General features: G+C 37.9%; 1 protein-coding gene across 10 annotated transcripts in view; it reads right to left on the reverse strand.

The window, feature by feature from the left end:
• The window catches only part of LOC145991216 (uncharacterized), an 82,523-nt gene that overhangs the window by 20,894 nt on the left and 47,115 nt on the right, over positions 1-14,514 (reverse strand). For 8 of the 10 annotated variants that reach the window (XM_083127143.1, XM_083127146.1, XM_083127149.1 and 5 more), the window contains 4 exons: positions 14,028-14,144; positions 12,217-12,243; positions 11,586-11,630; positions 6,837-6,890 (listed from right to left, as the gene is read on the reverse strand). In XM_083127143.1, coding sequence (XP_082983269.1) covers positions 6,837-6,890; positions 11,586-11,630; positions 12,217-12,243; positions 14,028-14,144 — 243 coding nt within the window. The remainder of the gene's footprint in view (positions 1-6,836; positions 6,891-11,585; positions 11,631-12,216; positions 12,244-14,027; positions 14,145-14,514) is intronic. The other 2 variants (XM_083127148.1, XM_083127147.1) reach the window with 1 other exon arrangement.

Genomic DNA, 14,514 nt, shown 5'->3' on the forward strand with positions numbered 1-14,514 from the left:
AAAATATTATTACGTACATAAACTGCTAATATTGTCGTAAAGTAAACATTGCAGACTGACATTTTTTCTGACACCGGCAAAAGCGAAGAGGAGGACTGATCCGGTACCCTCCTCAGGCAACATGAGGAAAGGGCTCTGAGCCCACGCAAGGAAGACTTTCCGTCGCGGCAAAGACTGTTACGGCGGGAGGAGGAGGCGGGTTATTGCCATGACTGTTTAGCCGCCGCAGTTGCCGGTGATCCTTACCGGATACAGATCAGTGTTGCCATATTCAATTGACAGAAAAGAGCTAAGTCGCCTAATCGGGTCTATCTTACTCTGAAGGTGTCCAGTCACACTGGGGAACGATGGCGCAGTGGTAGCGTTGCAGCCTTATAATCAAGGGATTCCGGGTTCGATACCCGGTGGAGGCACAAGTGGTTCGGATCCAAATTTTAAACTGTCCCGATTAGCATTACTGTGCATGAAGTGGACTTAAATTGCCAAATCAAAATTTTAAAAAATCAAATCACACTGGGGGAAAAGCAAACTACCAAGTGATATTTTGTATTTACTCTAAATATCAGCAATTACGAAAGTCCTCTTTGTCCTTCTTCGACATCATGGGCGAGAAGGAGAGGAGAGGGATGGGTATGATCAAGGGGTCCGCTGTCCTTCTAAAAATGTCAACCTAAAATTCTATATTTCACACATATAATATTATTTCGGTTACAGAAATTTCTGATAATTGTTGAAAGGTCCAATTGAGATTGACATACGTTGTCGCAGGAATTAAATAATTTCGGATTGAAGCAATGTTCTTGAGATGGTAGAACTGTTTTTTGGTGAAAACATTACTTACAAGCATAATTTCCCGATTGTTATCTTAGCACGCTCTGAAGTGTCAGGTGTCCCAGGTTCGAATCCTAAGCAAGAAATGGTTATTCAATGTTCGTTGTTATTATTTTACTTACATAATTATAAAAATTAATAATTACATACACAAATAAATAATAATTTTATTTCAATAATTCACCATGCATCCTCATCGTCACGATTATCCTATAAAGCGAAAGCCTTAAAGGTAGCAAAGGACGTAAAATATACGAAATAGTAGTGGTGTCAGAAATGAGATTTCAGTGGATTTAGCGAAACATGGGAGTGGGAGTAGTTAGGAAACAGATGAAGACTACATCACTCTACATACGTCTTATTTGAAACGAAAAGTTTCGCGATTTGGGCAAATCTGGTTTCAAATGAACTAAGATGGCACCAGTAGTAGAACTGCACTTCTTGCAGGTTCCGAAGGAAATATTGGGGAAGCGCCGATGCTAAAAGGGGAAGGGGCAAGAAGGGTGCTTCACGTGTTACAAAAGTAAACAACGGTTTGTGGGAGGGACTGTGCAGTGCGAGTTTTGTGAGTGGTGTCTTTCGTCTTTATGTTGTTTTCGGGCATTGTCAATTAATTAATGGAGCTTGCTTCGAGTTCCGAGGTGGCGGGTTCATCCTATCTGAACAGTGTGTGTAATCGTGCGATAGAAGATATTTTGAAGCAATCTTCCGGTTCGTTCTCTTGCAGAAAAAATCGAAATTGTGGTGAAAGGGAGGTAAAAGCCTATTTTGAACGATTTAAAAACCAACTCGTCTGCTGGATATGACCGAAATTTCAATGTTTCGTGGTATAACGACTATCCATGGTTATGTGGATGTGCGCAGTTGTCGAAACTCTTTTTTTGGCCATGTACTCAATTTTCGGGTGAAAAAAAAAAACGTGTGGAATTCAGGTGTGGATAACATGGACCATGACCATGACGCACCCAAAAATTCAAATTCAAATGAAAGACTTCACTTTATGACAGCATCATAGAACTTTTTTGATTTGATTTGATTGATTTTGCTTTCCTTGTGCCACTTTTGGCTAATTTGCGAAGATGGGGATGAGTGATGATATGATGAAATTGATGAATTGCAGACGTACCAGATTAATATTATATGAACTACTTGGAAGACATTGGGGGGGGGGGGCATGAGGTGGGGAGGCGCCCAAGTCTCCCTTAAATGTCCTACTGATAACCGGTAACACTTTTAAAAATCCCACGCCACGCCACTGACGGGGGAAAATCCTTCCTATTGTCCCTTCAAATGTCACCCTGCATTAAAATTATTAGAAATTCGCTACTTTCAAATGACAAAACTCTGATTTTCCGTTTTATATATATATATATATATATATATATATAATATTGAGGACGAATTTTGTACCTTACAGATGAAAAATGTTCCTGCGCCACTGTTTATGCACGATCCAAGTTCACAAGTTCAACCCCCCAAAACAAAATATATAGGAAAATATAATTATAATCTCTAATTCATCGTACACAAGTACTGAAATTAAATAATAAAAATATACGTTTTTAGTACTTGTTGTATAATCGAAGGTTATTTATTTCTGCCGAACTTATTGGAAGGCAACGATTATATTGGGAACATACGGTTGTTAAGGCCAGTGTCAAAGAAGATTTATGGAACTAACCAAGAAATTTACTTTTCGTCTACTGGATCCAACCTTCTTTTTTGTTATTCAATAAATATTCGATCCTTGATCTATTTGACATTTATTTCCCCATTTCATTTTTTTGCGATATTAACTACACCTAAATAAAGAATACGTTTTGTTATATCCCTGTTTCTACACCGTCTTTTTGCCTATTCAAGTAATAATAATAATAATAATACATTAATTTACATATTTAATTAATGTCATTAATCTAATGTGAATACTTTAATTTAATCATTTATATTATTACTAATATTATTTCTGAGACTTGGTTCGGACACCCCCCCCCCCCCGAAATATATTTCTTGATACGTACCTGCTTTTGACTAATCTTGATTGATTGATTTGTTGTTTTAAGTCCACTTTATGCACAGGAAGGCTAATCGAGACTGGACCTACAGTTTAAAGTGGGATCCGAACCACTGTGCCATGTGCCTACAACGGGTATCGAACAGACTAATATTGAGTAATAGAGATCCCGAGTTCGGGGGTTATGTACAGAATGGTATTTTAACGGGAAGGGGAAGTGCTCCATCTACTTGCTAACATTTGGTTATTGTGGGGAGACTATATATGTACAATTTATAATATATCGATGCTTCAAGAGTAGTTGCAGGAAATTTTGCAAATACCTCACTCTTTACGTGCATCTATCCATTTTGGACACTTATCAATATCACCAACTATTAGAGCACAGCTAATCATAATTGTGAACTGATAGCAAAACGTTTGTTTGTTAAACTTGTTTTAAGACCAATTATATTCACAGAAAGGCAAATCGGGACTGGACGTATAGTTTAAAGTGGGATCCGAGCCACTCAGTGGCGTAGCGCAGATATTTGGGCCCACCTGCAAGTAAAATATTGAGGGGCCCCATTAGTGTAAAAAAAAAAAAATGATGCCAGAGTGGGACGGAAGTACAATAGTTAGCTGCCCTCCCCCCTTCGTTGTACAAGAAATTAACTTTTACCTCAAATATTATGCCTTCCCATTTTTTTGTTATCGACTTATATCACTGTAGTACTTTCTTGAAACTAAATCAGGATGGGCTGAATCTCTGAAAAATAACTGGAAGAAGAATCTGGAAATATTTTCTCTACTTCAACGCAGCGACACAGCCAGGAATCACTTTTGGAGGAGGGGGAAGCTTCCAGCTGCCAAATATTTTGTTCGTGATGCTTTGTATTTTTGCTTGAAATATTTTTTATGAAGTTACATATATTACACAGATATTAAAAAATACTGTTTTGGTGGAATTGTAAAAAAATAGTAAACACTCCTCTTTCGGACTTTGAGGTGAATGTGCCTTCAGCCCCTGGTTCCTCCAGGCCAAGATTCAACGTAAGAGTCGCTCATATTAGCCTTCTAATACTGAGTGAGTAGCCCTAATATACTCAAGCAACAAACTTATCGTTCAGTAATGGGGGTTGAACCGGACATCTAGATTGTCGGTAGTAACCTATCACAAGGTAAATTTCCATCTGCTACGAAGAAATAACTGCGGACTCTAGTCTTTGAGTGATAGATAATAAAGCTGCGAAGGAACTCTATTCACTGAAAATTTATCACTCAATGAAATGCAGCTTCGAAGGACTGAGCCCATCCCAAAATAAAATAAGGTTGCCACAGGTTAGTAGACCTCAACATCATTATTCATAATTTTAACGCTGCCATTCTTTTTTCGATAGACCAGTGATCATACTTTCTTAAAGACTTTTTCATGAAACAAGAACCTTTTTATTAATAGACCATCAGTGCTCGAATTTGCATAATCATTCTCCTTCATCTACTTCATTATCTTCAAGTTGCTCCACACAAGGATCCTTCCTTCTATCCCCAACGCGAACAAGGAAATTTGCAGCTAGGAATTTTCCTTTCGAACACTGCAGATAACAAAATCGTAACACATTAGAAAATAAGAACTAGTTCGACAGAAATGTCCACAAAATGCCAAATTGTAAGAAATATGAACTTACAAAATTACACAAAATAATGGTCACATTCAACTCATAAGTTGTATACCCTGCGTGGCAGAGGATGGAATAATGGTCTTTACAGCAAAGGGATAATTTACTATGGGTCCCACCTTTAACTGAGGTTTTCAGCCCCTTTGAAGTAAAACAAGTGTAGACAATGTGGGAAATTCATTTCAGCTCTTATTTCAATATGAAAAGAATTGGGCCCCTCCTTGAAAATATTTGGTGGGAAGTTACATTTTAAATATCACGTGTAAAACTAAAAGGTTACGAATTAACAATTTTGATGTTTGTTGTAAAATAAGGATCGACTGGTTGAGCAACTGAATATTTCTACTGGATTCCTAACTGTAGACAATTGACACGCTACACTACGTTTACGACAAACTGCGTAGATACAAAGGTATGAGATGAGGGATATTTTCCTATCGATTGACATCTGCGAGCAAGTAAGTTAATTCTGCATTTCGGAGGGGGGCCCATATGACAAGTTACCGGGGCCCCTCTGGCTGAGATAATACGTCACTGCTTGTTATCGCAGACGTCGTATATGATGTTACTGGGAACCAGATTTCTGTTTCGTAAATCTATTTTTTTTTTATAAGCGACACTATCTGTGGAATTTCTGCGATTATATAAAAAAATCAAGAGCACATTGTGGGGCCCCTACACCTCGCCCCTTCGTATTTTACTACATAATCTATGTTAGTTGGCCATTTTACTGTAACTTAATGAATGTACCGACGGAAACAAAAAGAAACATGCAGCTTCACAGTGCATAGGCTGGTGATCTCAAAGGACGATGTGTAAGCTTTTTTTCAACTAAGGAAAGGAAAACAGTTATTCTTCAGGGTTCCGGAACATCTGTCAATGGCCAGTGGGTACGACCATTCCATTCTCCCCCTCCCTGCAAGATCGTAAAAGCAGCGAGGTAACGATGGTAAGAATATGGGAGGGTTTGTGGCTGGGAAGAAGGAGAATTTCTTGAAAGCGACGTCAGCGCCTCCCTCGTGTTCCCTTGGTACTGTTGTTAGAACGGAACTAACGACACCCTAGAAATTTGGTTTTCTTTCAACATCCAGCCGAGGCTTAAGTGTACGGTCCTGGATACGAGTGAATAGAAACATTATTTAGACTAGAAATGATTGTCGTTCTGGACACAAACACCAACTGTAAGAAAGAAGAAAGAAACAAAATCGTTGAAACAATATCGAACCGTACATGGTAGAGACAAAGACAGACAGGGGTAGAAAGAGGGCAACAGAAACAAGAAAGAGAGAATAGGGACAGAATGGCAGACACAGAGAGGTTGGAAAGGAGAGACAGAAAGACAAAGACAAACAGAGAGAGAGAAAGAGAGGCAGTGTCAACAAAATGAGTGAAGGGAGAGGGAGAAAGGGAAAGACAGACGAAGTCAGATAGTGAGACAGAACAAGCAACGAGATAGAAAGTCAGTGTCAACAAAATGAGTGGAGGAAGAGGGAGAAAGGGAAAGACAGACGAAGTCAGATAGTGAGAGACAGAAAGTAAAACAGAGAGAAGGGGTAGAAGAGATAGAAAGGCAACGAGAGGGAAAGTTGAAAACAGAGAGAGAGACAGTGTCTACAAAACGAATGGAGGGAGAGGCAGAAAGAAAGAGAGAAAAAGAGAAAGGGAGACGAAGTCATAGTGAGAGACAGATAGACAAACACAGAGAGAGAATGAAAAAGAGAAACCGGAGAGAGAAGGACAGAGAGAGGTAGAGAGAGAAAGACAAGGGGAGAGAGAAGAAAACCGAGAGGCAGAAAGTCAAACAGATGGGTTGGGGAGATCTAGAGGCCAATCCTAAAATGCAAATCCATCCAGGAGAAAAAATACTGTACATTTGACATGCTTGTACGGTTTGGATCCTTGAGATGTTGGTAACGTTGGAATGGCACACAGAAGAAAAAAAAATGATTTACACTTGGTGGAAGAGTGTCATTTTGGGTGAAATGGGAATGAAAATTATAGTTTACAAATATAGAATATTTTAGTCCAGCGGTATCAATACAGAATATCTTTACGTTGAGTGCTGAGTTCATAGACTAGCATATATCTGTGTCATGTCAATTATAGTTATTTAATAGTACCTAGTGCCACTGTTTACACCCATGATTTTGCATTTTAACTGAAGGAACTTGGAACAGTACTCATATGTGGGAATTTTATTTTCAGACGTCATTTCCCCATATAAAATAGTGTAGAAAGCGTTAGATCTCGCTAGAGTTCTAGATTCAACATTCTTTATTGTGTTATAACACATAATAATGGTATTTATTGTAATACTTGATAAAAGTACTTACTTGTATCACTTGAGTATTCTGGGTAACTTGAGGCTTGATTATTTGAAGGCCGTTCTAAAAATATTAATTAAGGCAATATTTAAACACTAAATAATGACTGTAGCTTAAAGATAGCTATATTTATTGTGTAATAATAAATAATTGTGTTCGAGCACATTGAATTTAGTATATTTAGTACTCTTTAATGTCGAAGAAATAATAATAAAAATATCTCATTTAGCACAACACATCTAGTTACATGTGTAAACAGGTTCAATAAATCACATTTAATAATATTTTTCTTTCGATATATACAGGGTTTCTATAAATTAGTTATACAAAAGTAACATTTAATTGTGAAGAAAGTGTATGTGTAACAGAAATGGTTTATACATCAATGAATACAGCATATCTTCAAGTTTATTGTCGCATGTTGTTAGTTTCAGACGCCGCCACTGGAGGCGTGAGCGTTTGTTTATCTTACACAAGTACCGACTTGGATTGGTTGTGGTGGAACGATTCCGTGGCTGCCTCGTCAACGTTGCTGGGAAGAGGGGGAACAAACACAAGTTCTTTAATGTAACCCCAGATAGAGAAATTCATGGGGCCTATCCAGCGAACGAGGTGTCCACGAAATCGTTCGACCACGACCAATCCAAGTCGGTACTTGTGTAAGATAAACAAACGCTCACGCCTCCAGTGTCGGCGTCTGAAACTAACAACGTGCGATACTAAACTTGAAGATATGCTGTATTCATTGATATAAAACCATTTTTGTTTCACATACAGTTTCTTCACAATTAGCGTTACTTTTGTATAACTAATTTATAGAAACCCTGCACCTTACATTAGCTTTCTGTGCCCAATTATACGCCTGTTAATGAACTATTTTGCAGAAGCACTACTTTTTTTCTAATTTCACTAATTTTAATTTAAAATTCATTTGAAGACAACCTTTTTCTTAAAAATAAAGCAATTGCTTAGCACATTTCACTCCGTATTACAAGGCGAAGCTTAGTGAACAATTTAAAGAAAGTTCAATGCAAATTGTTCAAGTCGTTACTGAGAAATTTGCTGTGAAGAGAGCGCTGCAAAAATTTCATCATGGCGGATTTCAAGATGGTAGACCTCGGCGTTAGACACTATTATGGATAAAGATGAGACATCCGAAATGTTGTGCTTTATGCGATAACATCACTTAGCGATTGCGCTTTGTACGGCGATTTTCCTCTCAATGTCCTATTTGCCGCCATCTTTAAAAGTGCCGAAGAGCGGATACGTAGTATGTTTCCTTACCGTGTTGACATGAGTTGTTCATGTTCGGGCTTAAAATATTATATTTTACTGAATGGCATTATTTTTTGCGTAAATGGAACTAACAAGAAGAGTATATGTAAATGTACTACATATATAAATTAAACGGCTGTACAACCGTTAATTTATAACTAAATGCCACGTTCCATAACATAAATTTAAACTTACAATCCATTTACACAAATCTTTCCTTCTTTAGCTTCACTTTAAAACCAAAAGCCGTTGAAATCGTTCCACTGGTTCTAGAGTACTGAGCTTTAAAAGGATTGATGCAAATAATCCAAGATGGTGTCGTATTTCAAGATGGCGGGAAGTCAGGTCTGGCACATCAACATAGGTCGAACATGTGAGTGCTGTAGATTCAATTTGGTGCTTTGATTTGGCTTGTAACGGTAATTTCCATAACAGACTACTACACATAGCACGGACAATGATCGTGTTGAGTAGTTCATCAAGATGTAGTAACTCTGGTTACCCGATTCGGTAACCTCATTGGTTTTCGCTGTCACAAGTGTTACAGTCCTGGCGCCAACAACATGCAGTTAAACAGGATGGACTTTAATACTAATCTACATATCCGAAACGTCTTGACAGAGAGTAGTATTGGAGAAAGTGACTTTGCATTTTCACGTGGCCCTGGCGATGAGGGTTTTAGTTGTGCCTTGGTTAAATGCTTCCGAAGTTCGCATTTACGTTTTCTTCGGTCATCGCTTCAAGCGTGTTCTATGTTATACAGGGTTAGCGTAAAAGAAATGGACAGGTTAAACGTTTTATAAATTGAAATATGTTTGTTACATCAGAAAGCATTTACGACCTCCGCTTTTCGTTTGTCTTCGTGACGTCAGCATCACGTGAACACCCTTGACGTAAGTCGAGCAGAATGGCCGCTCGCCAAGTGGAGAAGGCTTTCTGCGTGCTTGAATTTGCGAAAACAAATTCTGTTACTGTCGTACAGCACCGTTTTAGAACGCGGTATGGTGCTTTCCTTCCTACAAGTGTGAACAATCCAGGCGCGGCTCGTGCATTATTTTCCTGGGGGTTCACCGAAGTCATATGACACATACTCAGTTTCCCAAATAGATTTTTTTTCGGGAAACAGAGGTATGGGGAAGGGGCTTAAAAGATTGGTACATAATTTTTTCATAGAATGAGGTTTGATAGTAGAGGTGTGCGTATACATTTATGACTAAAACTAAGTACAATAAATTGTGCATCTTTGAAAGAAATTTCTGGTTTTTATGGACGTCATGGACGTCCTCAGGATTTGTTCCAGGGATGGAAAGCAAGATCATTTTTTTCCAGGGGGGACAAACTAGGCACATTTCTCCTTGTATTAGTGCGTTCTCTAAAAGAAACACTCCTTCAGTCCCTGCAACGTTTTTATAATAATCATCATCAATTAATGTGACTGAAATGAAATTATATGTGTGTAATAAATAGTTTTAGGTTGACATTAATTTTTCAGGCGGGTGTGGCCCCTTTTCCCCTTCCGGACGTCCATGCCTGCAATTATAAAACGACTGATCACAATGGTTCTACAATTATTAAAGGGAAATGGCAACCAATGGCATATACGTACTAGAAACCTGAGACCCTTTCATTGGAACACTACAGAGTTTCTTTCTTTCTTCAAATTTGGAGTTGGTCGACCAGCACCACTTTATCTCGAATTTTCTTTCAACAGACGAGAAAGTCTGTTAATTGTATGCATTTTAGCGGTCATTTCTTACCTGCGCAGACAGCAACACCTACACTGCATCAAATGACGTAACATAGTCCATCCTTTGGAGCATCAATACTTTGCAACAACTATGAAAGCACTTCGAAAACTTACAACCTTTAAACATTGACACCGACATGGTTTGTCACGTCTTCCTTTCTTGTCTAAGATCGAGCCATTCTTTTACTTTCACATATCCGAAGTGTTTCCATCTTTAAGGAAAAAATCTGAATTCCTGCACGAGTTATTTTAGTAATGTATTTCTTTTATTTTAATTCATCGTGTCGAATTCCAGCTTTCATTCATTTCTACTCATCCTTCTCTGCCACAATTTTGCATTTATGCCAAGACGTTCGGCACAAAAATTATTCAACAGAGAGGATAGAATATGTAACGAATGCGCTTCAAACTTGAACCTCACAGGGCAGCACTGGAAGGGAGGAACTCGCAGCGAGGACGGTGCCTTCTGGCTTCTGCTGCTGCTTCTGAGAAAGCACGAACTGCGCATGACCCTTGGTTGGAGATCGAGGTTCCTCAGTATCCTTTGCCATATATTTTGCCCATATAGCTACCCCGAGCTTCTGCCTGCCGCCCAAACCTTCACTATGGCAGGAGCTCTCCAGTGGGGGTTCAGCTGAGGGTCTGCACGAGGGCGGCCGCTTCGCGGTTTCTCTTTCTCAGCAAAAGAATTTGCCGTGTTACGGACACAAATACATGACTTCTTGTGTAGAAATTTTAGCGAAAAATTGTCAAAAGGTAAATACATTGTTTATTGTCCATTCTCGATGTAAATGCCGTATATTACTGGGGGTTCATTGATCCTGTGCGCTATAAGGCCAACCGCGCCTGGAACGATCTTAAACAGCGCATCACAACAGCTGCTGCGACTGTTGACATGGACATGCTTAGACGTGTTTGGGGAGAACTGGACTATGGCATTGATATCTGTCGGGTTACAAAAGGGTCACACATAGAACACTTGTAACTTACCAGTGTAAACTTCAAGACGTACTCTTCAAACCATGTAAGTGTCTCAGTGCCCTATTACTAAAACTCTTCTTTCTGTGAAAGTGACTATTTATTTTAGGCTAACCCTGTATAATCAAGGCCACACATATTTCCTCCATTTCTATCTTGGGACATCGGTTAAATAAACCAACCGTATTTGCAAACGATATCGTACACAGGATATTTTCGGAAGGGGATGGAATTGTAAAGGTGGATATTACATAGCTGAGTTCTAGGGGGGAAAGGAGGGGATATTCAATATTTTTTTCGTAATCACCATTTATAACCTTAGTTTTAAAAGTTGTTAAAGGATATAAAGGATAATATGGGGAGTCGTTTTAAGGAGGGTTGCATTTTACCAATTGACTTATCCCGAGTTCTTTACTAGTTTCATTCGTAAATTTTAATTTTTCAATTTCAGGAGGGGCTGTAGCCCCATTAGCTTCCCCCTTCGTATTCCAGTGATAATGATAATGAATCGGTTAATTTACATTCCAATCGTGATTGTGACAGCATAACAACTGCGATTGACGTACTATTTCTAATTTTCACCCAAATGTTCACTTATTATTAAAACTTGTTTCTATGTGTTATTAAGGTGAAACATTTGTTGGTCTGAGCTCCAAAGCCAACATGACAGGTGTTATGTTATATATATGTAAATAATTTTACGAAATATAAGTTGAAAATATATAGTCTTTAAGTATGGTAATAATAAAGTTACTCACTTGTTTCACCTTTGGATGATTCTAGATATCCTACTCGAGCGCTATCTTGTGGAAGGAAAGGAAAATGCTGTAATAGTTAATTAATACGAATAGAATAGAAGTAGGTCTTTATTTAAGCAGGGGTGCTTCGGCCTCACCAACCCTTGTCACAAATACAATTAATTAAGATACAATACCAATGACACAAACGATTGTCGTAATCTATCTATCAGCCATACATAATATCATATACGCATTGAAAAACTTGTAATTATTAGGAATGTATTTATTTTCTAGTTAAAAATCTGATTGAGGCAAAACTTTCCCTGCAAAATTGTTATTTAATTGGTGTAACTCGTTCGTTTATTTTGGAACCAGAACAGGTGTCTTTTTCATTCTATTGGTATTGATATTTCGAGAGTAACAATATATATATATATGTAGTTGAAAATATCGAACGTATTGCCAAATGTTAACCAGAAAAGATTGCAATTAAACTTTTACTCTTATAATTATTACAAAACCAATCGGAAGATGTCCCTCCGAATGACAAAAGTGCAGTATGATCTCGCTGGTGAGTTAGCAAAGCTTAAATATCACAAATTTGAAGTTTATTGGTGAATAAAAATATTTTTTAGAACTAGCCACTTACTTTTCTCTTTCGTTTCGTTCTTTTTGCCTAAAATTTTAAATACATTAGATTACTGCTATTGATAAAATTATTTCATTTAAGAATATATATTATACAACAAATTGTATCAGAAAGTTTCTACCCATAACAAGAATGCCCCATGTATTTCTTTTAATACAGTAATATTACCCATTGTGAGCAAACCAGGATTCAGCATCTTACTTATGTACAGGGTGTATCATGATAGAGTAAACAATTTTAAGAATTTATTTGGATTCAACTATGGAATACAACAATGATATTTGTTTTCTATCAATCAGTCTAATAATTCAAGTTTCTATGAATATCTACAAATGGCTACCAATGGCTACAAAAGTTCAATGTGGCTTACACGAGTTATGCGACACACATCCCATCGATATTCGAGTTCTTGCCAAACATTTCCCAAGAACTCCTCGTCCACCAAAGCAAGGGCGTTTCTTATTCTGTTGCACATTCTGTGGCATAGGTGGCACATAGACTTTGTCTTTCACAAAGCTCCAAATGGAGAAGTCTGGCGACCTGTGAAAGTCGCCATTTTCTTTAACACTACACCAGCGTCACAATGACAGTGTTTACAAAAGTCTTGCACATGTGAACGGAACATGAAGATTTTCTGATTGTTGTGTTTCAGATAATGTTTTAACAATAAACCTGATAAGTTGTCTACTTGATGTACTTGTGAATGCTAACGACGGGTCCGTGAAGTGCGAACGTCCCGTCTGCACACTGCATCTCAAGGCCAGTGAGCAGTGGAGTAGTGAGAGTTGAGAGTTAAAAAATGCTGCGAGGGGAGGCGCGTTCCTTTTCACTGAACAACCCCTGCTTACCCTCCCACGGTTCCAATGTCCCATGCACTGTCATTCACGAATCTGAAGACGAGAGGTTTCCCACTGCACGAACGCCACAGACGAAGCCTCCTTCCTTGTTCCTTCCCTTGTTTTCAACTCTCTGGTAAGGATTTTTATATAAGAAAATTTACCCCCGTGTACACTGAAGGCTGCAGAAAGCTCATATCTGGCAAAGCACCCAAAAAAATTACTTAATGGAATCATTCATTCAAATTTAATGACAATATAATTAAGCCTCGTTTCCATATTAAAAACGCAAAAGTTGCTGATCATGGCAGTTTATTAAGAATTAAAAACACTTTACATTTTAGTTTAGTTTGTCTGAGGATGACCCTGATAGAGGGTGGAAACGTTATACTCTGTCCCAGCTAACTGTAGAGCAGGCAAACGAAAGCAAGTCTCTGCGCAAGTAGTGACGCGAGATGGCTCCACCAATGAACACGCGAGAGGAACGGAATTGCGTAGAGTGGAGGAAAGTGATTGCCTTCGCAGCAGAATGTACTGCTTAGCTCTGCCCACTCAATTTCCCTCGCTTCTCTGACGCAATGCGCGGGCTTGCTCTATAGTTAATTGGGACAGAGTATACATATAAAGTGTTTTTAATTCTTAATAAACTGCTTTGGTCAGCAACTTTAGTGTTTTCAAATGTAATATTCCATAGCATTAAATTTAAGAAAATCTAAATTAAACTTCCATATCACATTATGTTATACCTAACCTTATCAAACTATTACTATTGCAAATACAATCTATGAAAACGTTTGTCGTACTAAGGTGAACTTGGGACCTTTGGAAAGTTCCCCCTTATTATTATTATTACAGTAATTTCAAAAGCTGTTATTTGTAAAGAATTGTAAATATCCATTCTTGCGCATACCGCTCCATTAAGCTTTTGCAGTTCCTTTTAGCTGTCTTATTCCGTTATGAGAAAATTGAACTTACCACCTTTATCACTAGGTTTAGTTATATTTTCTTCCTTTCTTGCTGTAGTGATTTTCTCTGCTTTAGTTACGTTACTTCCTCCAGGCTTCGTTTTGTTACCGTCTTCAATTCGAAAGGCTATAACAGATAATATGATAAACATTAAGAATGTTGTGCTATACATTACTCGATAGAATCCAGTAATTTCTTAAGTTATACTCTATTTGTACACTTTAAATGCTGTTATTACGAGTAATTGCGTAATTTTTCTGATGTCCCTTCACTAGATTAGCCAAAAATGAAAGAATTTCAACGTAAGACCAGATAAATGGAATAACACTGTGATCTGAAAATGTTACTTGATATGCAAAATAGTGTAACTCACTTAATATTATTATAATGACCAAGTTAGTACAATATTTAGCAAATAATTATAAATAGTGATGTCAGTGATGAACAAGAAATGGTAAAATAACAATTTATAAAGAAAGATGGCACTAGTGCCAAA

Source organism: Lepisma saccharinum, chromosome 8, assembly GCF_977018435.1.
Source record: "Lepisma saccharinum chromosome 8, izLepSacc3.1, whole genome shotgun sequence".
Lineage (NCBI taxonomy): Eukaryota > Metazoa > Arthropoda > Insecta > Zygentoma > Lepismatidae > Lepisma > Lepisma saccharinum.